Source organism: Lepus europaeus, chromosome X, assembly GCF_033115175.1.
Source record: "Lepus europaeus isolate LE1 chromosome X, mLepTim1.pri, whole genome shotgun sequence".
NCBI classification, from domain to species: Eukaryota; Metazoa; Chordata; class Mammalia; order Lagomorpha; family Leporidae; genus Lepus; species Lepus europaeus.
This window is the reverse complement of record NC_084850.1, coordinates 122,685,222-122,706,462: the sequence shown is the minus strand read 5'-3', so window position 1 is coordinate 122,706,462 and position 21,241 is coordinate 122,685,222. Positions and strand designations below refer to the sequence as shown.

The 21,241-nt window shown below is 38.1% G+C and overlaps 1 protein-coding gene across 1 annotated transcript; it reads left to right on the top strand.

Annotated features, from left to right (window-relative positions):
• Window positions 1–19,464: 19,464 nt before the first annotated feature.
• LOC133752866 (melanoma-associated antigen B18-like) lies at window positions 19,465–20,454 on the top strand. The gene has a single exon (XM_062183147.1). It carries the CDS (start codon window positions 19,465–19,467, stop codon window positions 20,452–20,454), a length of 990 nt encoding a protein of 329 aa, XP_062039131.1.
• Window positions 20,455–21,241: the final 787 nt, after the last annotated feature.

The following is a 21,241-nucleotide window of genomic DNA, read 5'->3' as shown; positions in this document are numbered from 1 at the left end:
GGGATTAAAATATAGTACATTTGTGGTAATATCTAACTAAATCAAACTATTCAAAGTACACAGGTATTTTTAAACTCTCCCAGGGCAAGTACAGTTAGGCATCTACTCAGATAAGGCACAATGGATCACTGCTAAAATTGTTAAATGGGGACTCTGCAACAAGTGGGATTACTTTAAACACTAATTTCTATAAATATGTGCAAAATTATCCAACAGTTATACACACCTATATGTATTTTATAGTACTGTACTAGTTATTTAATCAGTAGGCTGAGCAAAGACTGCCGTCATCAATATGAGTGGACATTATGTAATCCAGCGAGGGTTCGAATGGAACAAAAAGGCAGAGGAAGGATTGTTCACTCTCTCTGTTTGAGAAGATATCCATATTCTCCTGACCTTAAATATCAGCCCTCCTGGTTCTTGGGCCTCAAGACTTGGACCAGGATTTATACTACCAGTCAGTCCCATACCTACTACCTATTATGAAGTCTTATATCTTGGACTGAATTATACTGCCAGCTTTCCTGGTTCTGTATTCATCGAACATCTAGGCCTCCATAATCAATGAGCGAATTCTCATTCTCCCTCATATTCTCATTCCCCCTCCTCACCTTTCCTCTCCCTCTCCCCTACCCCCACCCTGGACTCTCCTCTTCTCTCCTCTAATTGATTCTGGCCAGGATTCTAGAGAATCCGGATTAATGCAATCAACAACTATATGTTTATCCTGACATTGAACAAAAATTTAGTAATGACTAGTGTAAAGTTACCAGACATCTATGAGCATAATTTAGACTCCTGATCCTGATGTGGACAGGGAGTTGTCAACCAGTTTAATAGGATAACAAACGTTGCAAACATGATCCAATTGGGGACTTCATGAGATATTTTCCTCATTACCTTTATCTCATGTTATTTCAACTGCTAACTATATAATCTTTCCTGCTGACTTGGCTATTTCCAGAAATTTTGCTGCTATCACTGTTAACTCCATTTCTGTACCCTTGTTTACCACTTTCTGTTCTTATAATATTTTTATACTGCCAACAAAAAATCCCCTTAGTAAACTTTTCTTTCTAATTTAAAGTAATTTTGTTCCTCAGAACAAGAGAAAAATAATAAAATAATCTTTTACCATTATACTCTGAAACTCTATCAACTTGAACCAAACAAGTTAGCTTCTCTCTGCCCCAATTTCTTTCTTCATTCATAAGATAGGGATACTCTATAATACTCAGCATTGAGATGATCAGACAATGTATCTAAAAACACTTAAGTAATGGAACTTATTTCTTCTCTTTTTTGTTTAGAGGCACTTTTCAGACATACACAATTTTCTCCTTACCAAAAACCTGGGCTTTGCTTTCAGTAATATATCTCTTTTATGGATTTTTCCATGAAGCAAAAAGGAAACTTCTCTTTAAAAAAGCAAGGCAAATTTTTTTTTAATTTTTTTTATATACAGAAGATCAATTTAGTATATATTAAGTAAAGATTTCAACAGTTTGCACCTACATAGAAACACAAAGTGAAACATACTGCTTGAGTACTAGTTATAGCATTAAATCAAAATGTACAGCACATTAAGGACAGAGATCCCACATGAGGAGCAAGTGCACAGTGACTCCTGTTGTGGACCCAACAAATTGACACTCTAGTTCATGGCACCAGTAACCACCCTAGGCTCTCGTCAAGAGTTGCCAAAGCTATGGAAGCCTTCCAAGTTTGCCGACTCTGATCATATTTAGACAAGGTCATAAAACACAGGGTGAGGATAGTAACCAATGATCCTAAGAGTGGCATTAACCAGGTCTGAACAATTATAAAGCATTAAGTGGGGAAGAGGACCATCAGTACACACAGGTTGGGAGTAAAGCCATTGGAGGTAGAGTAGAGGTTATGATTACGGCAAGGCAAAATTTATATGGCAAAATTTTTTTAAAAATTTATTCTCAGGAGGAGCCAACATGACAACATAGCAACAAGACATTCTGATTCTCAGGGTGGGGGGAATAGATAGTTAATGAGGAAAGGGGATATGGGCTAGCGAAAGAGCCGCAAAAGTTTCAAGCAGAGAAACCCAGGAGGCCAGCAGAGACTGAGCAGGACCACACAGAGTGAACAAAAAGTCACTGAGACACAGTAGAGTTGTTGCAGAAAAGCCAAACTGGACGACTGACACCACACCCTCCCCCCTCCCTGGGAGGGACACAAGGATGCCAGTCCTCCAAGAAGCAGTTAGCAGCAGGTGGGAGAACCGGACAAACTCTTTGAAATTCCAAGAGGGAAGAATAGGGGAAAAGATGGAGAACTAGGGCATACTCCCAGCCATCCATGTCTTCCTCCCCACCCCCCACCCCAAACTGGATCTGCAGCAGACTGGAAGAAGCCATATTGTCTGTTTACATCTCCCAATGTAAACACAGCACTACTGTATTTGCCTTCCGTGTGCACGCCCATTGACTGTGGGGCCACTTCACCATACAAGCTCCACCTGGAAGCAAGGATCAGAATATTTCAGAGTAATATCCCCCCACCACCACACAAACTGTAAGGCAGTGAGAAGTTCTAAACATTGAAATCCCTAGCTCATTTCACACACCAGAGCCCAGCCCAAGCAGGCGGGACTTAGCACACCAGAGCTTTCCTATCTGCCCCCATCCTCATCCAGAAGCAAGCCGGACTTCCAGAGGCAGGGCTACATATTTCCACTGGCAACGCACAGACACATAGCAGTTCGTAGCAGAGGGAAATCTCGCTGGAAGCACCAAGACATATATTAAAGATAAAAGGAATTGGAAATGCTGAAAAACAAGGTGAAAAATTTTAATAAAATTTTTCTAGTATTAGCCCTAGAATGGAACATTATATCAGCTCTTCAATAATAGAAGCATAAGAGCAAAGGATTGAAGATGTGCCAGAAACATAATGCAGAAAAATTAACTGTCAGATTACTTAGAAGCAATCAGAAACACAGTCATGACCTAAATGAAAAGTGTTCCCAGGAAATTGAGATATTGAAGAGAAATCAGAATTAAATTCTAGGTTTGAAGAATTCAATAGAGCAAATAAAAAATACAGTTGATAGTCTTAAAAACAGAATAAATGAGACTGAAGAAAGAATATCAGAACTAGAAGACAAATTTCTGGAAAAAAAAAAAAGACAAAAAACAAGAAATCAGGAAATATAAAACACAGTGGGAGATCTGCAAGATTCCATCAAACGATTCAACATTTGGATCCTAGGAATTCCAGAAGGCATCAAAACAGATAAAGGATTAGAAGGCCTTCTTAATGAATAATAGCAGAGAACTTCCCCCTTCTGGAGAAACAAAGGGACATCCAAGTTCAGGAAACACACAGAACTCCCAATAGTCATGACCAGAAAAGATCCTCACCTAGACACATAGTGGCAAAGCTCTCCTCGGTAACACATAAAGCAAAGATCCTAAAATGTGCCCAAGATAAACACCAATTCACATTCAGAGGAAACCCGATTAAACTCACCCCAGACTTCTCATCAGAAATGCTACAAGTAAGGAGAGAATGGCGAGACATACTCCAAGTCTTAAGAGAAAAACACTGTCAACCCAGATTACTACAACCTGCAAAGCTCTCAGTTATGAACAAAAGAGAAATACAATTCTTCCTCAGTAAACATAAATTGAAAGAATCTGTAAGTACACGCCCAGCACTAGGAAACATGCTCAAACATGTGATACACACAAACACAGAAAGATGACCATCACTGGTAAAGTAGGTAATTACCCAGCAAAAGAACAAATGAAATGCAAAGTACATACACAGAACTATTTACAGAAACATGGCAAGGCAAAGTCGGCACTTAACAACAGTAACACTGAATGTAAATAGTCTCAACTCCCAGTTAAAAGACACAGACTGACTGAATGGATTAAAAAAGAAAATCCATCTATTTGCTGCCTACAAGAAACACATCTTAGCTACAAAGACGCACACAGACTTAAAGTCAAAGGATGGAAAAAGATGATCCATGCCCACAGAAACCAAAAAAGAGCTGGTGTGGCCATCCTAGTATCAGACAAACAGACTTCAACACAAAAAACATCAAGAGAGACAAAGAAGGACACTATATAATGATCAAAGGATCAATTCAACAGGAAGATGTGACCATTATAAATGTATATGCACCCTACCACAGGGCACATAGCTATTTAAAAGAAATGTTACAGGATTTAAAGGGTGATATGGATCCAAATACAATAGTGATGGAGGACTTCAATACTTCACTCTCAGCAATGGACAGATCAAGGAAACAGAAAATCAGTAAAATCAGAGTCAATTGAGATCATAGACCAAACAGACCTAGTAGATATCTATCAGAACTTTTCATCCTACAGTTGCAGAATACATATTCTTCTCAGTAGTGCATGGAACTTTCTCTAGGATTGACAACATACTAGGCCATAAAGCAAGTCTCAGCAAATTTAAGAAAAATCTAAATCATACCATGCATCTTCTAGGACCACAATGGAATGAAGCTGGAAATCAACAACTCAGGAATCTCTAGAACATATACAAACACCTGGAGACTGAATAACATGCTCCTGAATGCACAGTGGATCATAGAAGAAATTAAAAGAGAAATCAAAAAATTTCTGAAAACAAACGAAGAAGACAATAAAACATACCAAAATTTGTGGGATACAGCAAAAGCAGTGTTAATAGGAAAGTTTAGGCCGGCGCTGTGGCTAAATAGGCTAATCCTCCGCCTTGCGGCGCCAGCACACCGGGTTCTAGTCCCGGTCAGGGCACTGATTCTGTCCCAGTTGCCCCTCTTCCAGGCCAGCTCTCTGCTGTGGCCAGGGAGTGCAGTGGAGGATGGCCCAAGTGCTTGGGCCCTGCACCCGCATGGGAGACCAGGAGAAGCACCTGGATCCTGCCATCGGATCAGCGCAGTGTGCTGGCCACAGCGCGCCAGCGTGGTGGCCATTGGAGAGGGTGAACCAACGGCAAAAAGGAAGACCCTTCTCTCTGTGTCTCTCTCTCTCACTGTCCACTCTGCCTGTCCAAAAAAAAAAAAAAGGAGGAAAGTTTATAGAAATTGGTGGCTACAGGTACAGGGCTGGTGCCATGGCACATTTGGCTAATCCTCTGCCTGCAGTATCAGCACCCTGGGTTCTAATCCCGGTTGGGGTGCCAGATTTTGTCCTGGTTTCTCCTCTTCCAGTCCAGCTCTCTGTGGCCTGCCAGTGGAGGATGGCCCAAGTGCTTGGGTCCCTGCAACCACATGGGAGACTGGGAGGAAGCACCTAGCTCCTGGATTCAGATCAGTGCAGTGCCAGCCATAGTGGCAATTAGGGGAATGAACCAATGGAAGGAAGACCTTTTTCTCTGTATCTCTCTCTCTCTCTGTCTATAACTCTGTCTCTCTCTTTCACTGTCTAATTGTGCCTATCAAAAAATAATAATCAAAAAAATTGGTGCCTACATCAAGAACTGGAAAGGCACCAAATAAATGAACAAACTAAACCCACACCAGTAGAAGGAAAGAAATAATTAGAGAAGAAATCAACAAAATTGAAACCAAAAAAATACAAAAGAGCAGCAAAACGAAGAGGAGGTTTTTTGAAAAAATAAACAAAATTGACATACCATTGGCCCAACTAACCAAATAAATGAGAGAGACAGCCCAAATCAATGAAATTAGAGATGAAAAAGTAACAACAGATTCCACAAAAATAAAAGAATTATCAGAAATTATTACAAAGAGCTGTATGCCAACATATCGAGAAACCCAGAAGAAATGGAAAGATTCCTGGACGCATACAACCTACCTAAATTAAGCCATGAACACTGAGAAAATCTAAACAGACCCATAAACAAGACAGAAAATTAAATCAGTAATAAACGCCCTCCCAACAAAGGAAAGCCCAGGACCGAATGGATTGCACTACTGAATTCCACCTGAAATTTAAAGAACCCCAATTATCCTCAAACTATTCAAAACAATTAAAAGAGAGGGAATTCGCTCAAATACTTTCTATGAAGCCAGCATCACCTTAATTCCTAAACCTGAAAAAGATGCAGCAGAGAAAGAGAATTACAGACCAATTACCATGATGAACATAGACGCAAAATCATCAATAAAAGTCTGGCCAATCAAGTCTAACAACATCAGAAAGATCATCCACCCAGACCAAATGCGATTTATCCCTGCCATGCAGGGATGGTTGAACATTCGCAAATCATTCAATGTGATACATCACATTAACAAACTGCAGGAAAAAAAAACCACATGATTATCTCAATAGATGCAGAGAAAGCATTTGATAAAAAACACCACCCTTTCATGATGAAAACTCTAAGCAAATTGGGTATAGAAGGAACATTCCTCAACACAATCAAAGCAATTTATGAAAAACCCACGGCCAGCATCCTATTGAAGGGGGAAAAATAGGAAGCATTTCCACTGAGACCGGTACCACACAGGGATGCCCACTCTCACCACTGCTATTCAATACAGTACTGGAAGTTTTAGCCAGAGCCATTAGACAAGAAAAAGAAATGAACGGGACACAAATTGGGAAGGAGGAAGTAAAAATATCCCTATTTTCAGACAGCATGACTCTTTAAATAGGGGACAACAATAAAACCACTAGGAGACTATTGGAACTCCTAGAAGAGCTTGCTAAAGTAGCAGGATATAAAATCAATTTACAAAAACCATCAGCCTTTGTATACACAGACAATGCCACAGCTGAGAAAGAACTTCTAAGAACAATCCCATTCACAGTGGCTACAAAAAAATCAAGTACCTTGGAATAAATGTAATCAGGTGTGGGGGAGGCAGACTTAGGAGAGGCTTAGAGGAACTTCCTAAGCCTGCCTCGAGTTTGAAGACCTGTCTTTAAGTTTCAAATCCCTGGTGGTAAACAACTCAGCCCCAGGGTGCTCTTTGCCTAAGGATCACTGAGGTGTTATAATAGGATTGGCTAAAACCCTTTTGCGTCACTTCACCCCACCCCCTGCCCACATCCGCTCTGTACCACAGCTTCATAAACACCTCCCTTTTACAATAAAGTGAGATCCTGCTTCAACTCGACTCCCCACCACGTCTGATTGGCCCCTGGGTTCATGGAGGCTGAGTGGCAGGTGGCGCACTTCCCCTCCTCAGCCAAGACAGGCTGCAGGCAGCCTGCCTAATTCTCTGGTGTTGAAAAGGAAGAGTCACCACAACCAGGATCTCAAAGATCTCTAAGATGAGAATTACAGAACTATAAAGAAAGAAATAGAAGATAAAAAAAAAAATGGAAGAAACTTCCATGTTCATAGATCTGAAGAATCAACATCATCAAAATGCCCATTCTTCCAATGCAATACCAATCAATATTACAAAGACATTTTTCTCAGATATAGAAAAAATTATGCTGAAGTTCATTTGGAAACATAAGAGGCTAAGGATATCTAAAGCAATCTTATACAACAAAAACAAAGCCAGAGTCATCACAATACCAAATTTCAAGATATATTATTACAAGGTAGTTATAATCAAAACAGCCTGGTACTGGTACAAAAATATAAGGATAGACCAATAGAAGAGAATAGAAATGCCAGAAAGAAATCTAAACATCTACAGCCAATTTATATTTGACCAGGGAACTCAAACCAATCCCTGGAGCAAGGACAGTCTCTTCAACAAATGATGCTGGGGAAACTGGATTTCCCCATGCAGAAGTATGAAGCAAGACTCCTAACTTATACCTTACACAAAAAATCCACTGAACATAGAATACGGATCTAAATCTATGATCTGACATCATCAAATTAATAGACAACATTGGGGAAATCCTGTCAGACATTGGCACAGGCAGAATTCCTAGAAAAGACCCCAGAGGCACAGGCAATAGAAACCAAGATTAACAAGTGGGATTACATCAATCTGAGAAGCTTCTATACAGCAAAACAAACAGGAAAGTAAAGAGGCAACCAACAGAATTGGAGTAATTATTTGCAAACCATGCAACTGATAAAGGATTAATAACCAGAATATACAAAGTGATCAAAAACTCAACAACAGCAAAGCAAACAGCCCAGTAAAGAACTGGGCAAAGGGCTTAAAAAGACATTTTTCAAAAGAGGAAATTCAAATGGCCAACAGACGCATGAAAAAATGTTCAGAATCCCTAGCCATCAGAGAGATGTAAATCAAAACCCCAATGAGGTTTCACCTCACTTCAGTCAGAATGGGTTTCATACAGAAATCAACAAAGAACAAACACTGGAGAGGATGTGAGGCAAAAGCACCCTAATCCACTGTTGGCAGGAATGTAAACTACTAAAGCCACTATGGAAGACAGTATGGAGATACCTCAAGAATCTGAATATAGATCTACCATATGAACCAGACATCCCACTCCTCAGAATTTACCCAAAGAAAATTAAATCAGTAAACAAAACAGCTCAATTTTATTGCAGATCAATTCACAATAGCTAAGACCTGGAATCAACCTAAATGCCCATCAACTGTATTGGATAAAGAAATTATGAGACATGTACACTATGGAATACTACACAACAGTAAAAAAAAATGAAATCCTGTCATTTACAACAAAACGGATCCATCTGGAAAACTTTATTCCAAAAGGGACAAATACTCTATTTTCTCACTGATCTGTATTTATAGCACTCCTAAAACGAAAGTTGTAGAAATGAAATTGACCATTTTAGAAACAATGACTTGACTATAGAGGAACAGTTCTTATTTTTTTGCTGTTCTTTATTTTTTTCTTTTCTCTTCTTAATACTATATTTTGACCTCTTTACTTAACATAGAGTTAATCATATGTATATAAAGTCAATTGAAAACAGACCCAGTAAAAAATGAGAGGGAATAAGAGAGGAACGAGGTAGTTTATAACTATAAAGCTGTATAGTTCTGCATATAGTTCTATGGAATTACTTCCAAGAGTACAGTCATGGGACTCCAATCCCATTAAAATTAGTGGTAAAAATGCCATCTTAATTGTAAAAGTGACCATATTAAATGTTAAAGTGAACATGTAGATAGGATTAAGTGTAAAAGATCATATAAATAACATCAGGTGCCTGGTAATAATAACAGACAGAATTAAAAAGGAGAGAATGTCCAACATGGGAAGGGGTTCACATAGACTCCTAGAACGACATCTGATGTAAGTAATACTCTGACCTTAGGATCAACCCTTAAGGCTTCTTAGACTGGCTGAAAGGCCTGTAAGAACATTTCAGGTATGGAAAGCAAAGACACTGTGGCAACAAATACCCTACATGAAGGATCTTTGTGAGACCTCAGTGGAAAGAAGGCGCCATTAATGAAAGACGTACTTTTTTCTGAAGGGAGAAGAGAACTTCTACTTTTATTATGGCCTTGTCCAAATATTCATGAAATCTGTGGACACAAAAAGCTTCCATAGACTTGGCAGCTCATTACAAGAGCCTCAGCTTATCACTGATGTCGTAAGTAAGAGTGTTAACTATTAAATGAACAACAGAAGTCACTGTGCACTTACTCCCCATATAAGACTTCTATCCTTCATGGGTTGTACTATGAGAATCAACTGCAAAACTTGTTCTTAAACTGTACTTTATATGTTGTGTGTGGGGGGGTGCAAACTGTTGAAACCTTTATTTAACATAGGTTGGTCCTCTGTATATAAATTAAAATTGAACCATAATAAAGAATGGGATGGGAGCGGGAGTAGGAAGTGGGACGGAGGTTGGGGTTGGAGGCCAGGTATGGGGTGAAGAACCACTATATTCCTAAAGTTGTACCTATGAGAAATGCATTCAATAAATAAAAGCTTTAAAAAACAAAGCAAATTACAACCCCCCAAAAAACTGACCTTATAATCACACCTCCAAATAACATTTATTCTTATTCCTCCCACTTGCAGTAAAGTGTACCTTTGTAGAATTCCCAATTTCAGTAGGCAATGTGACTGTAAGTGTAGTTGCATATGCTGAGGATATAAACAGGCATCTTTCACACCATCCCCTCCAACTCCATCCATATAAAATTCAGTGTATAAGTGCTACAAATTCTGCTCAAATATGGCTTTTTAATGTACTCAAATTCCTCCATTACCAATGTCACCATTGTGAAATACTACAAGAACATGCTAATTCTTCTTCCTGCATCATTCTGCGTTATTTGCTTCCCCTAAATCTGTTTCCTATACTGTAGTCACAGAGGTCTTTACAAAATGTCTATTTGATCATTTCCTACCCCTGATTTAAAATCTTTAGTAGTTTTACTCTGCATCCTCAGACAATATTCTTCTTAGTAACCTTTCCACTCACACCAAAGTGGTTTTCTTGCAGTCCATTGGGTATACCAGCCTAATTCTTCAATCAGGCTGCTCCTTAAAGGAACATCCCTGAAAACTCACACTACTCTCTCCTACCTAAGTCACATTCATCCTTTTTTCTAGCTTCAAATATTAATTTTTCAGGACAGCCTCTCAAACTTCTTGAATCAGGATCTTACTTTTCTTTTGACATGTCCTTTTCTTTCATAACCTTCATGAATCTGTAGTTTGTATGCATGTGTGTCTGGTGGACTTACATGTTTTCTCATTAGATGACAAGCTGATAAACTCCATGACATTTGGTTCATCATTTTATCCTCAAATCATAGCCCAGTGCATGGCCAAATTATGTTATCTGCAAATAGCTGTTGAAATATGAATTATTTATTTTGTATTCAGAACATCATTAAAATGGAAAGAATTACATGATGTTGAGTTGGTAGAATCAGGTCATGTTCACTTACTATAATAATGCATTATCTGACTTTGAGATTTCCATTTGACTAAAAAAAATTGTCTACCAGATAAAACAGCTTATCTAAAATAAAATAGGGAAGACAAAACTAGATCACCCAAGGGTCTTTATCAAATGAATGATTAAGATGATTCTATCACAAATGATATCATTTCAATAAATGTAAGATGAATTTTTCCTTTCAGTGACTTTAATGCTAAGTTTATAGTTGGGATTAATTTTTTACCATTATTTTTACTATTAAAATAAGTTATATCTAAAAAAAACAAAGAAAAGACTAACATAGAAAATATTGAGCAGGACTGATTGCTATACATGAAACTAAATGTAGCTGCTTATACACTGTCAAGGAACCTTCCCATTTCTGAGCAGAAACAGACTGCTTATAATTCTCTATCTCTTGTTCAGGCTAAGCTTTGGCTATTTTCATGACTTTGATCAACTTAGTGGTTATAGTAAATATAAACTATAAGAATGAATTAAAGCTTTCTGATCTTTCTACGCCTCTGTTTCTTTGTATAATTCAATCGATAAATCCCACACCACAAGCTAAGTAGGATAATGCATATTACTTATTTCCTTGTAAATCATACGTCCCCAATAAGTAACTGTTATTTTAATTTTTAAAATATCCTACTTCCTTACCCTTTTTCCCATTTTTTCATGATTCCAAAACAACCAGAGGTTTTATAGCATAGGGTCAGGATACCAGGGAGCTTCATTCCATAATTCAGTCACACCTTAGATCTATAAAGCAGTCTAGGAAACTAGGCTATTTAAATTTTTCTCTTTCTTAGGATACATCTGGTCATCTGGCAGTTCCTAACTTGTCCTTGCATTCCTTTTTACTTGCCCATGAGTGTGTACACATACACTGAGAGCATTAGTTACAATATCCCACTAAGAGTAAAAATAAAACAAATTAACAACAAAAGAAAATCTTTTACCTCACCAGATTTTAAATGCTCCAAATACCCTTGCAAATATTCAAACAGTATTTTCTAAGTTAAGCAAAATTTTATTTTTGCTTGTTAAGAGTCCTTTGATTTTTTTCTATAATTTCTGTTAAAGATTTCTGATAGTATTTCTTTTATAGGTAAAATATGAAAGCCCTTAGTGCTAAATTAATTTAACCTTTCTCTGGTTGGGTGGTATCTCTTTTTCCCCTTAAGTTGCTATAATTTTGATTTTTCAGCCCAGGGAAACTTTAGCCACTAGCTAGTCACAGCTTACCATATTATCTGTCTGTGATGTTATTATTTTTAGTTGGAAAATTATTCCTTTCCAAGTAAATTAATATCATTTCACTTGAAATTTTTTTATCATATATTTCCGATAGAATGCATTTTTTTATTTTAAGTAGGTATTACTAACAAAAAATAAATACTCATAACATGCTAGTCCAACTGAAATTCAGGAGTAGTCAAGTTATGGACAAATGTAGAGGCATGCTGAGGCTGAAGCATCACTAAAACCCAGGTGTTAGTTCCATTTTAGTATTCTATATATCACTCTGTACTGCATTATTAATATGTTTTTATCAGTATCATTAATAATGTTACATTTTTGAAGATACTTGACAATTATTACATCTTTGAAAATATAACAGTAATTTATTGTTTTACATTTAAAGTTACAATAATGGAAAGAAGAGTGAATGAGCTATAAACTCTATTGATTTCCATTTAGTACGCTGAAGACATATAGGTTGGCTCATTAATACCGCACAATCATTCTTGGCATGGTGCTTGGGATATGTATTTCTTAAAAAAATTATCATCAGAAAAAAATGTAGTCCCCGAGTTGATAAAACGTGAGGGTGTTAATGATGAAACAACAGATACTTTGAAATTCAATGTTGAATACAGCCTTTCAGCTGGGAAATTAGAAGCTTGAATTTTGCCCAAATGGGTGAACATACCATTGAATGAGTTGTTTGATGGATGCTTGCACCATCAGTACAGAGTCTATAGCATTAGAGACTAATAACTTTCAATCTAAATTTAGTGCAGTACATGCAACTGCCACTGTTATGGCCAGAATGTCTGTAGTAATTTATTTTTAACTTGGGGTGTGATAGGCAGACTTTTAAGACTGCCTCCTCCCAATGACTAAAACCCCTGTATAATCCTCTCCCATAGCGATGATGGGATATCACTCTCCTGGTTAGGTTAGATCACATGACACAGCTGACTTCAACAACGGAGACTGTCCTTTGGTGGACCTGACGTAACTAAGTGGTCCCATAAAAGGGACAGAGCTCTTTCTGGTGAAAGGGGTTCAAACTCTTGGGGATTCTACATGTAGATTCTCCATCACTGTGTTTGAAAATGCAGAGTGCCAAACTGCAAGGAATGCATTCAACTTTAGGTGCTAAAAGTAGTACCTGTCTGGCATCCAGCTAGAAAATGGGGATCCTCGGCCCTTTAATGATAAAGACCTGAATTCTGTGACTAACCCAAATCCTTGAAATAGATCTTTCCCCATAGCCTCCTGATAAGAATGCTGATCAGCTAACAAGACACCTTGAGACTGGGAAACTCATGACAACACAGAATTACTGACTGGGGGGGAAGGGGAGCACCATGGTGCAGTAGGTTAAGCTACCTGCTTAGGACAACTGCATCCAATACTGGAATGCTGCTTTGTGTCTGGTTGCTCCACTTCTCATCCAGGTCCCTGATAATGTGCCTGGGAAGCAGTGGATGTTGACTCAAGTACTCGAGTTCCTGCCATCCAGGTGGGAGATGTGGATGGAGTTCCTGGTTCAACCATCACTGTTGTGGCCATTTGGGTAGTGAACCAATAAAAAGGAAATCTTTCAAATAAACAAAATAAATAAATCTTTAAAAGAATTATTGACCAGATTGAGCATTTGGCCTAGCAGTTAGGATGCGAGGTAGGATGCCTGTGTACCATGTAAGAGTATGTAGGTCTGATACTTGTCTATGGCTCTAGATTCTAGTTTCCTGCTAATAATGCAGACCCTGTGAGGCAGTGGTGATGGCTCCAGTGGTTTGGTTCTTGTCACTCACATGAGAACTGGATTTAGTTCCTGACTTCTGGCTTTGGCCTAGCCTAGCCAAAGTTTTGTGAGCATCTGGGGAGTGAGCCAGCAGATAGCAGCGCTCTCTCCTCTGTCTCTAACTTTGAGATTTTGTATATATAAAAATACACATACATACATATGTGTGTACATGTGTGTGTGAAATTACTGATTAAAGAACTGGGAGACAATACATTAGTGGTACTGTAAGACACTAAGTTGGTGGTAATTTGTTATGCCATGATAGAAAACTGATCCATTATCATAACAAATGTTATGATAGCCATTTTTATTACATTCTCACTGTTTCATTCCAAGAAGTATTTACAAGCAATTAGTAATTTATAAAGTTTACAAACTGTTTCCACATATATACTTTTATGTAAGCCTCCTATCAACTCAGTAAAAAGAGTATCTTTGAGGTCAATGTTGTAGCACAGTGGGTGTACCACCAATACACAACCTGAAATGCTGGCATCCCATAGGGGAGTGCCAGTTCAAGTCCTACCTGCTCCACTTCTTTTTTCACCTCCCTGCTAATGCACCTGAGAAAGCAGAGGAAAATGGACCAAGTAGTTGGGCACCCACCCCACACCATGTGAGACCCAGATGTGGTTCCAGATTCCTGGCTTCAGCCTGGTCCAGCATTGGTCTAGCATTGTTGTGCCCATCTGGGGAGTGACCAGCAGATGGAAGATCTTTCTCTGTCTCTCTCTGGCTCTCCCTTTCAAATAAATAAAATAAATCTTTAATAAAAGAATATCATTATTTTCCTCCCTACATTTCTATTTTATCTAATAGAGACTTATATAAGGTAACTGTATGGCTCAAGATCATAGAGGTAGACAGAGAACTTATGCCTAAAATTTAAAACAAATCAAAGTGTAATTAAGTACCAATGCTCTAAAAAGTGTGAAGCCAGGATTAGTATTAAACTTTTAAGATTTACCAGGGCTAGGGCTAAGAGAAGACAAATGAGGCATTCACCTTGAGCTCAATATTAAAGATAAGGGAGGACTGAAAGAAATCTCAGTATTCAAGAGACTGAAGCACATGAATGAGAGAGCCATCAGAACTTCAGTCATTCATTGGCAGCACAGCAACAGAAATTGCTGAGATGGTACTAGATATAGCAGGCTTAAAGGTTTCTAATTAGTCCAAGTTGGACTGCATCAGAATCAGAGTAAAAGTGAGTTAGTTTTCAACTACTGAAAGGCTAAGTTGTTATCAGATCATGTTAGATGACTTCTTCTGCTTGGGAAAGAATTACATTACTCAGTGAGGAACAGGATGGGTAGAGGGACAAGGACAGAGGAGAGTTAAGAGTTGATAAGAAGCTTTGAAATCAGTTATAACATCTAAATGATAATAAAACTAGCTTTATAACATAAGATTCCTTAGTCAAAGTTCAATGTTGTTGCTATTTAATATTCTACATTTCTAGATTTATTAACCCTGAACCATGGTCCCAATGTCACAAGCTTATGAAGTAAATATTCATTGAAAAACATAAATATTTAATTTACTAAAAAGTAAAATAAGGTAGAAATACTGAATCAATACATAATAAATAAAACAATAAATCAATCAATAAGTCAAGATAACATATTAGCATATTTACAAACAAGTGAGATATTTCTGCATTCACTACATTAATGAATGCAGTTTTTATATATAAAGTCCATTAGAATATCCTTATATTGAAAAAGTTTATGAATCAAGAGGGAAAAGTGTCCCATTTTATTTTTTAGGTCTACATGTGTACAAGGTAATATCATAACCACATTTGTAGCACATAGTATATCTACATTAGATTTTAGAAAGGCAAAAACCCAACTGGAATACTAACTGCTTAGCTATGTAGAAAGAACATAGAAATTGTACCTCTTTCAAATAAAGATAGCTTTCAAGAAATCACACTAATTTTTTTCCATTTTTAAAAATCATAACTATTTACAGGCACAAATATGTAACAATGAGTAACACCTGAATATTGATTATTCTAATATTGCTCATTAATAATCTTCACTAAAAGATGAATTAGTCAACCAGTTAATATTCAGTTTAGTTTTCAAGCAGGAATTTCTTATTACTTGAAGTTACAAGAAATAATTTTAGGACTAAGAGTCTTTTGATACTGACAAGACAATGACAAGGTTTCATTTCCTTTACCTCTCTAGGCAGCAAAATGGGGTGATTCTAAGAATCACCTCAAAAAATCAGGGGAGATATTTGTCCTAGCAGTTAAGACAACTGTTTCTCACATCAGAGTGCTTGGATTCCAGTACTGGTTGTGCTCCTAATTCGAGTTTCTGACAAAGCAGACCCTGGGAGGAAGCAGGTGATGGCTCAAGTGGTTGGGTGCCTGCCATTTGTGTGAGAGACACAGACTGAGTTCCTGGCTCCTAGCATCTGAGGAGTCAACTAGAGAATGAGATCTCTCTCTCACTCCCTCTTTTTCTCTCCCCCATTGTAAATATATAAATAAATATTTTAAAAATCAATCACAATATTTAAAAATTTCAAATGGAGGATAACGAAAAAGTTCTAACTATAGATAAGTTACAGATAACAATATTAGAGTATGGAAGAACCAGAGGATTACAATTCTGCTACCTGTAATGGCTTAATAGAAGAGTGTGATGATCCTGAGTGATTGCAATATCACTACAAAGGGGACAATACATGCTGTACATCTCCTAATGGAAGGACACAGCATCACTTCTGGAGTGGTCATTCTAACAGATAAACTTTATTCTGAACAAGCTTCATCCTATAACTATTGAATATTATGATTCTTATCACCAGGTACATTCATTAGGTTATTATTCTTTCTTAAAATTTTTATTTATTGGGTTCAGTGTTGTAGCACAGTGGCTTAAGACAGCATCCCATATCAGAGTATAGGTTCAAGTCCTGATTGCTCTGCTTCCTATACCGCTCCCTGCTAATGCACTTGGGATGCAGCTGATGATGGCTCACTCATGTGAGAGACCCAGAAGGAGGTCTGAGCTCCTGGCTTCAATCTGGCCCAACCCTGACTGCTGTAGCCAATGGGGAATAGACCAGTGGGTGGAAGGTTTCTTTCCCTCTACATCTTTCCCTCTCTCTCACTCTGCCTTTCATATAAAAAGATTATTTATTTATTTGGGGGTCTGGGCATGGAGAATGTACCCATTCTCTAGTTCACTCCTCCAATGTCCACAATGGCAAAAAATGCCAGTGCTGGGACAGCCAAATCTGAGAGTTTGGAATTTAATCCAGGTCTCCCAAGTGGGTGTCAGAAGGCCAATTATTTGAACCATTACCACTGCCTTTTAGGGTCCACATTAGCAAGAAGCTAGAATCAGGAGTACCCATGTTTTCCAGTGTGAGATGTAGGCATCTTAAACTCATGGCCAAACACCTGCCATTGAGTTATTATTCAATTCTGCTACCCACAGTGTCAAAGACTGAGAATTTCTATGATAAAATGATTTTATTACATATAGATAGTGTAGATATGTATATATAATGCTTTTAAATTTGAAAAAACAAGTAAATTAGAATTTTAAACATATGAAATACTACATAATTCCAGCAAGAAATAGAAAATTTTAGTCAGACACTACAAACTGAAACTGTAGTTCAGCCCTAGTCACCCACAAAATTTTCCAGAGCTAGCCAGATTTGGAGGCCTGTTAAATCAAATGGTGAAGGAAAAAAATAATTGGTTTATTAAATAAATTATTTTTTCTTGGCAAATGCCATTTTTATTCAATAGTTTTAAAATGCAGATCTATGGCAACTTATAAATACATTTTCAGTGAGATTTCTTTTTTATTAAGTAAATTCTTACAACCCATTCAGAAAGATGGGACAAAACTCAACCATGTTAATGACTTCTCTTTCCTTGATAGAAAAACTAGATGAGGATGCCCCAAGAAAAGAACACTTGAGTCAAGCTCACTCAGGGATATTCTAAATTAATTTACAGCATACCAGCATACCTAATAAAGTCATGATTGAAATGAAGAAATAGGGAAATAGGCTGTGGTCAAGGAACAAAATTGGAATTCAATCGATTAAAAGATAAAGTACGTGAACATATGCAGGAATAAAGAAAACAAAACTCTGGTCAAAATTTCAATAGTAGTTCATGGTAACAACATTTAGGAAACTTGCATTATAATGGAATTTCCACATCAGGAAATTGGCAGTCAACATATACAAGTGTGAAATGTTAGAAGCATTGCCAATAAAGTCCAGAACAAGACAGAATGGTATCAATTCCGTGGGTCAAACATGGAGTAGATTGTGTAGCCAGTATATAGTCGTACGCAACAGGACCCAAATAAAAAGTTATTAAAAATGAAAAAGGTAACATGATCCCCTAATGAAAAATTACAAAGTGCTGAGATCATAAAATACTCACCTATACAAAGAACTTCAAATAGTTGGGAAGATCATTATTGCAAAATAAGTAATCTAGTCACACCAAATAATTAACACATATAGTATAAAATATACCATTTAAAATATTAAAAAATCCAAAATGTATTTAAAATGAGTTAACAAAAATACACATAATTTTTATTGAGGCAAATACAAATAAATTACTGATAGACTTAAGAAAAAGGTTTCCAAAATAACGTATGCTTGTTCATGGGAAACCGAATATTGTACAGATGTCTATTCTCCTTAACTTATTTACAGATTTAGTGCCTTACCTGGTAGGTGTTGGTCTCCAGTCGGCAGAGAGAAAGTTGTTCACCATCTCACCATCTACAAGGAGTCAAGGTAAGATACTGTGTGAGTATCGAGGGTACCATCCACACTAGAAGAGGGGCCCCACAAAATCATGCCCCTCCTGTCAATCTTGGGAGGTTCTAGGCATGTGTGCCTGGCTCAGATGCTGCCTTATTTCCTACTTGTGACTCTGAGAGAAATGAGACCTTTGGTCTGATGCTAGCTGACTCAGTTCCGGGACGGGGAAGAACTGATGAAAAGACTGTAGGGGGAATCATAAAGCCCCGACTTTGCTGCTGAGCTTGGAATCGGGTAACTCTGACTTCTTCTGCCTCACCAGAGTGGGGATAGAATGAGGCCTCGAGCTGAGAGTTACCAGAGGGAAGAGTTCTGGTACCCACAGTATCACGGTGAATATCCATGGGGACTATCAAGAACAGAAGTGGCAGCACAGATATTCACACTATTCTTCCCCAACCTGCTGCATTGTCAACCTGGGGCAGCCCCCAACAGTTAATCCTAGCATTCATCTTGCAAATATATGAAATGCAAAGTTGTAATCTGGACAGGGCCACGTAAAGTCAGCAGAGGGAGGAGTCAAAGCACTGGTCAGGGATAAAGTTTTTATCTTGAGTTAGAACTGACATGACAAGTTCTCAGAGAACAGAATTCCTTTCTGCTTCTGCCTTGTGGGTTCCTAAAAGCAGTATCTTCAAGGGAACAAGCAGAAGTAGCCACTCTTAGGGCCAAGGTAGAATATCCCTATCAAGGCCATACACATTATCTCTTATTCCTGTTAACAATATTGCATCATCTATCTTCTACAGTAACCTCTTCAACTAAACTGTTTGCACTACTTCCTGCCATAAAAGGCCAAACTCATCATGCCTCGAGGTCAGAAGAGCAAGCTCCGTGCCCGTGAGAAACGCCGCCTGGCCCGTAGTGAGAACCAGAGTCTGGAGGGTGCTCAAGCCATTGCAGCAGCAGAAGAAGGTGACTCTGTCTATTCCCTCTTTGAGGGTATGCTCCAGAACATGTCTGTTGCTGAGACAGAGAGCCCTCCACAGTCACCTCAGAGAGCCCCATACACCTCCAACACTACTGCAGCTTTTTCAGGCACTACTCCTGATGAAGCTGTCAGAAGTCCAACCGTGGAAAGCCTAAATTTCTCACAAGGCACTGAGGGCATCCGCAAAGATCCTTTAAACAAGAAAGTGGTTTTGTTGGTGCAGTTCCTGCTGCAGAAGTATCAAAAGAAAGAGCCAATTACAAAGGCAGATATGCTAAAGTATGTTATCAAAAAGTACAAGGGCCACTTTGATGAGATCCTCAAAAGAACCTCTGAGCACTTGGAGCTGACCTTTGGTGTTGATTTGAAGGAAGTAGATCCCATAATGCATTGCTATACCCTTGTTAGCAAGCTAAACCTCACCTCTGATGGAATGATGAGTGAAGAGAGCATGCCCAAGACTGGCCTCCTGATGATTGTCCTGAGTGTGATCTTCATGAAAGGCAACTGTGCTCTTGAAGAGGAGATATGGGAAATGTTGAATATGATGGGTGTGTATGCTGACAGAAGGCATTTCATCTATGGGGAACCTAGGAAGATCATCAATGAAGATCTGGTGCAGCTGAAGTACCTAGAGTGTCAGCAGGTGCCCAATAGTGATCCTCCACGTTATGAATTCCTGTGGGGTCCGAGAGCCCATGCTGAAACCACCAAGATGAAAGTCTTGGAGTTTTTGGCCAAGATCCATGATGCTGTCCCTAGTGATTTTCCAGTGTGGTATGAAGAGGCTTTGCGAGAAGAGGAAGAGAGAGCACAAGCCAGAGTTGCAGCCTTGGCTCGTACTTCTGCCATGTTCAGCAACTAAGTGAAATCTGAGGTTTGTTTTTCAGTTTTCGGTAAAAAAGTTCAGTGAATGTTCTAATGGTAGAGGGCCATGGTGGGGCTGAAGGAAGTAGTGTGTATCACCTTGGTGTTCCTGTGGAATACTGCTAACTTGGAGCTTTCCCTTTCTTTTTTTTTCTAGGCTATATTTCAAATGTTGAAGTCTGAGGACAGGTGTTTTCTTTGCGGAAGAAGGGGGCAATCAACATTTTAAGTAGTAGATGGTCAGGCTGGGTACAGAGGGTATCTGAATTTTAGCTTTCTCTCTTTTCTGATATTATTTCTAACAATAGAAGGTTTCAGTAACTTCAGAATCTATATTTATTAATTATATGTTACACATTTATTGCTGTTTAAAAGGCTTAACAGTAGAAGTCTTGGTGTTTGTAAAACAAATTGGCAAACTTTATTTTATATTTAGTGAACCAGAACAAGGAAACATAACAGTGAAATAGGTATTTCCTTCAAAATGTGAAAGGTTTTGCAGCAAAATTTTGGAGAAGAAACAGAATGGAAAAAAGTAAAAAATGTTCAGTTCTTGATTTCCTTATCCATTTTATGGTGTTCTACATAATCAAAGCTGCTTGCATAGATTTACTTAGCTTACTACAAATTTTTAATAAAAATAAAATCTTTATGAACTAGAATTCATGCTCACTGGCTCATTCCTTCCCCACATATTAATTGAAAAACTGCTCTTTAAAACTCAGTTTGTTGTAAATTAAATTAGGGTAAAAAGTGTCCATTCCCTGGTTAGAATTTTACAGTCA

Excerpts from the sequence above, each read along its gene's own strand:
- LOC133752866 (XM_062183147.1), top strand. The coding sequence starts at position 19,465 with ATGCCTCGAGGTCAGAAGAGCAAGCTCCGTGCCCGTGAGAAACGCCGC.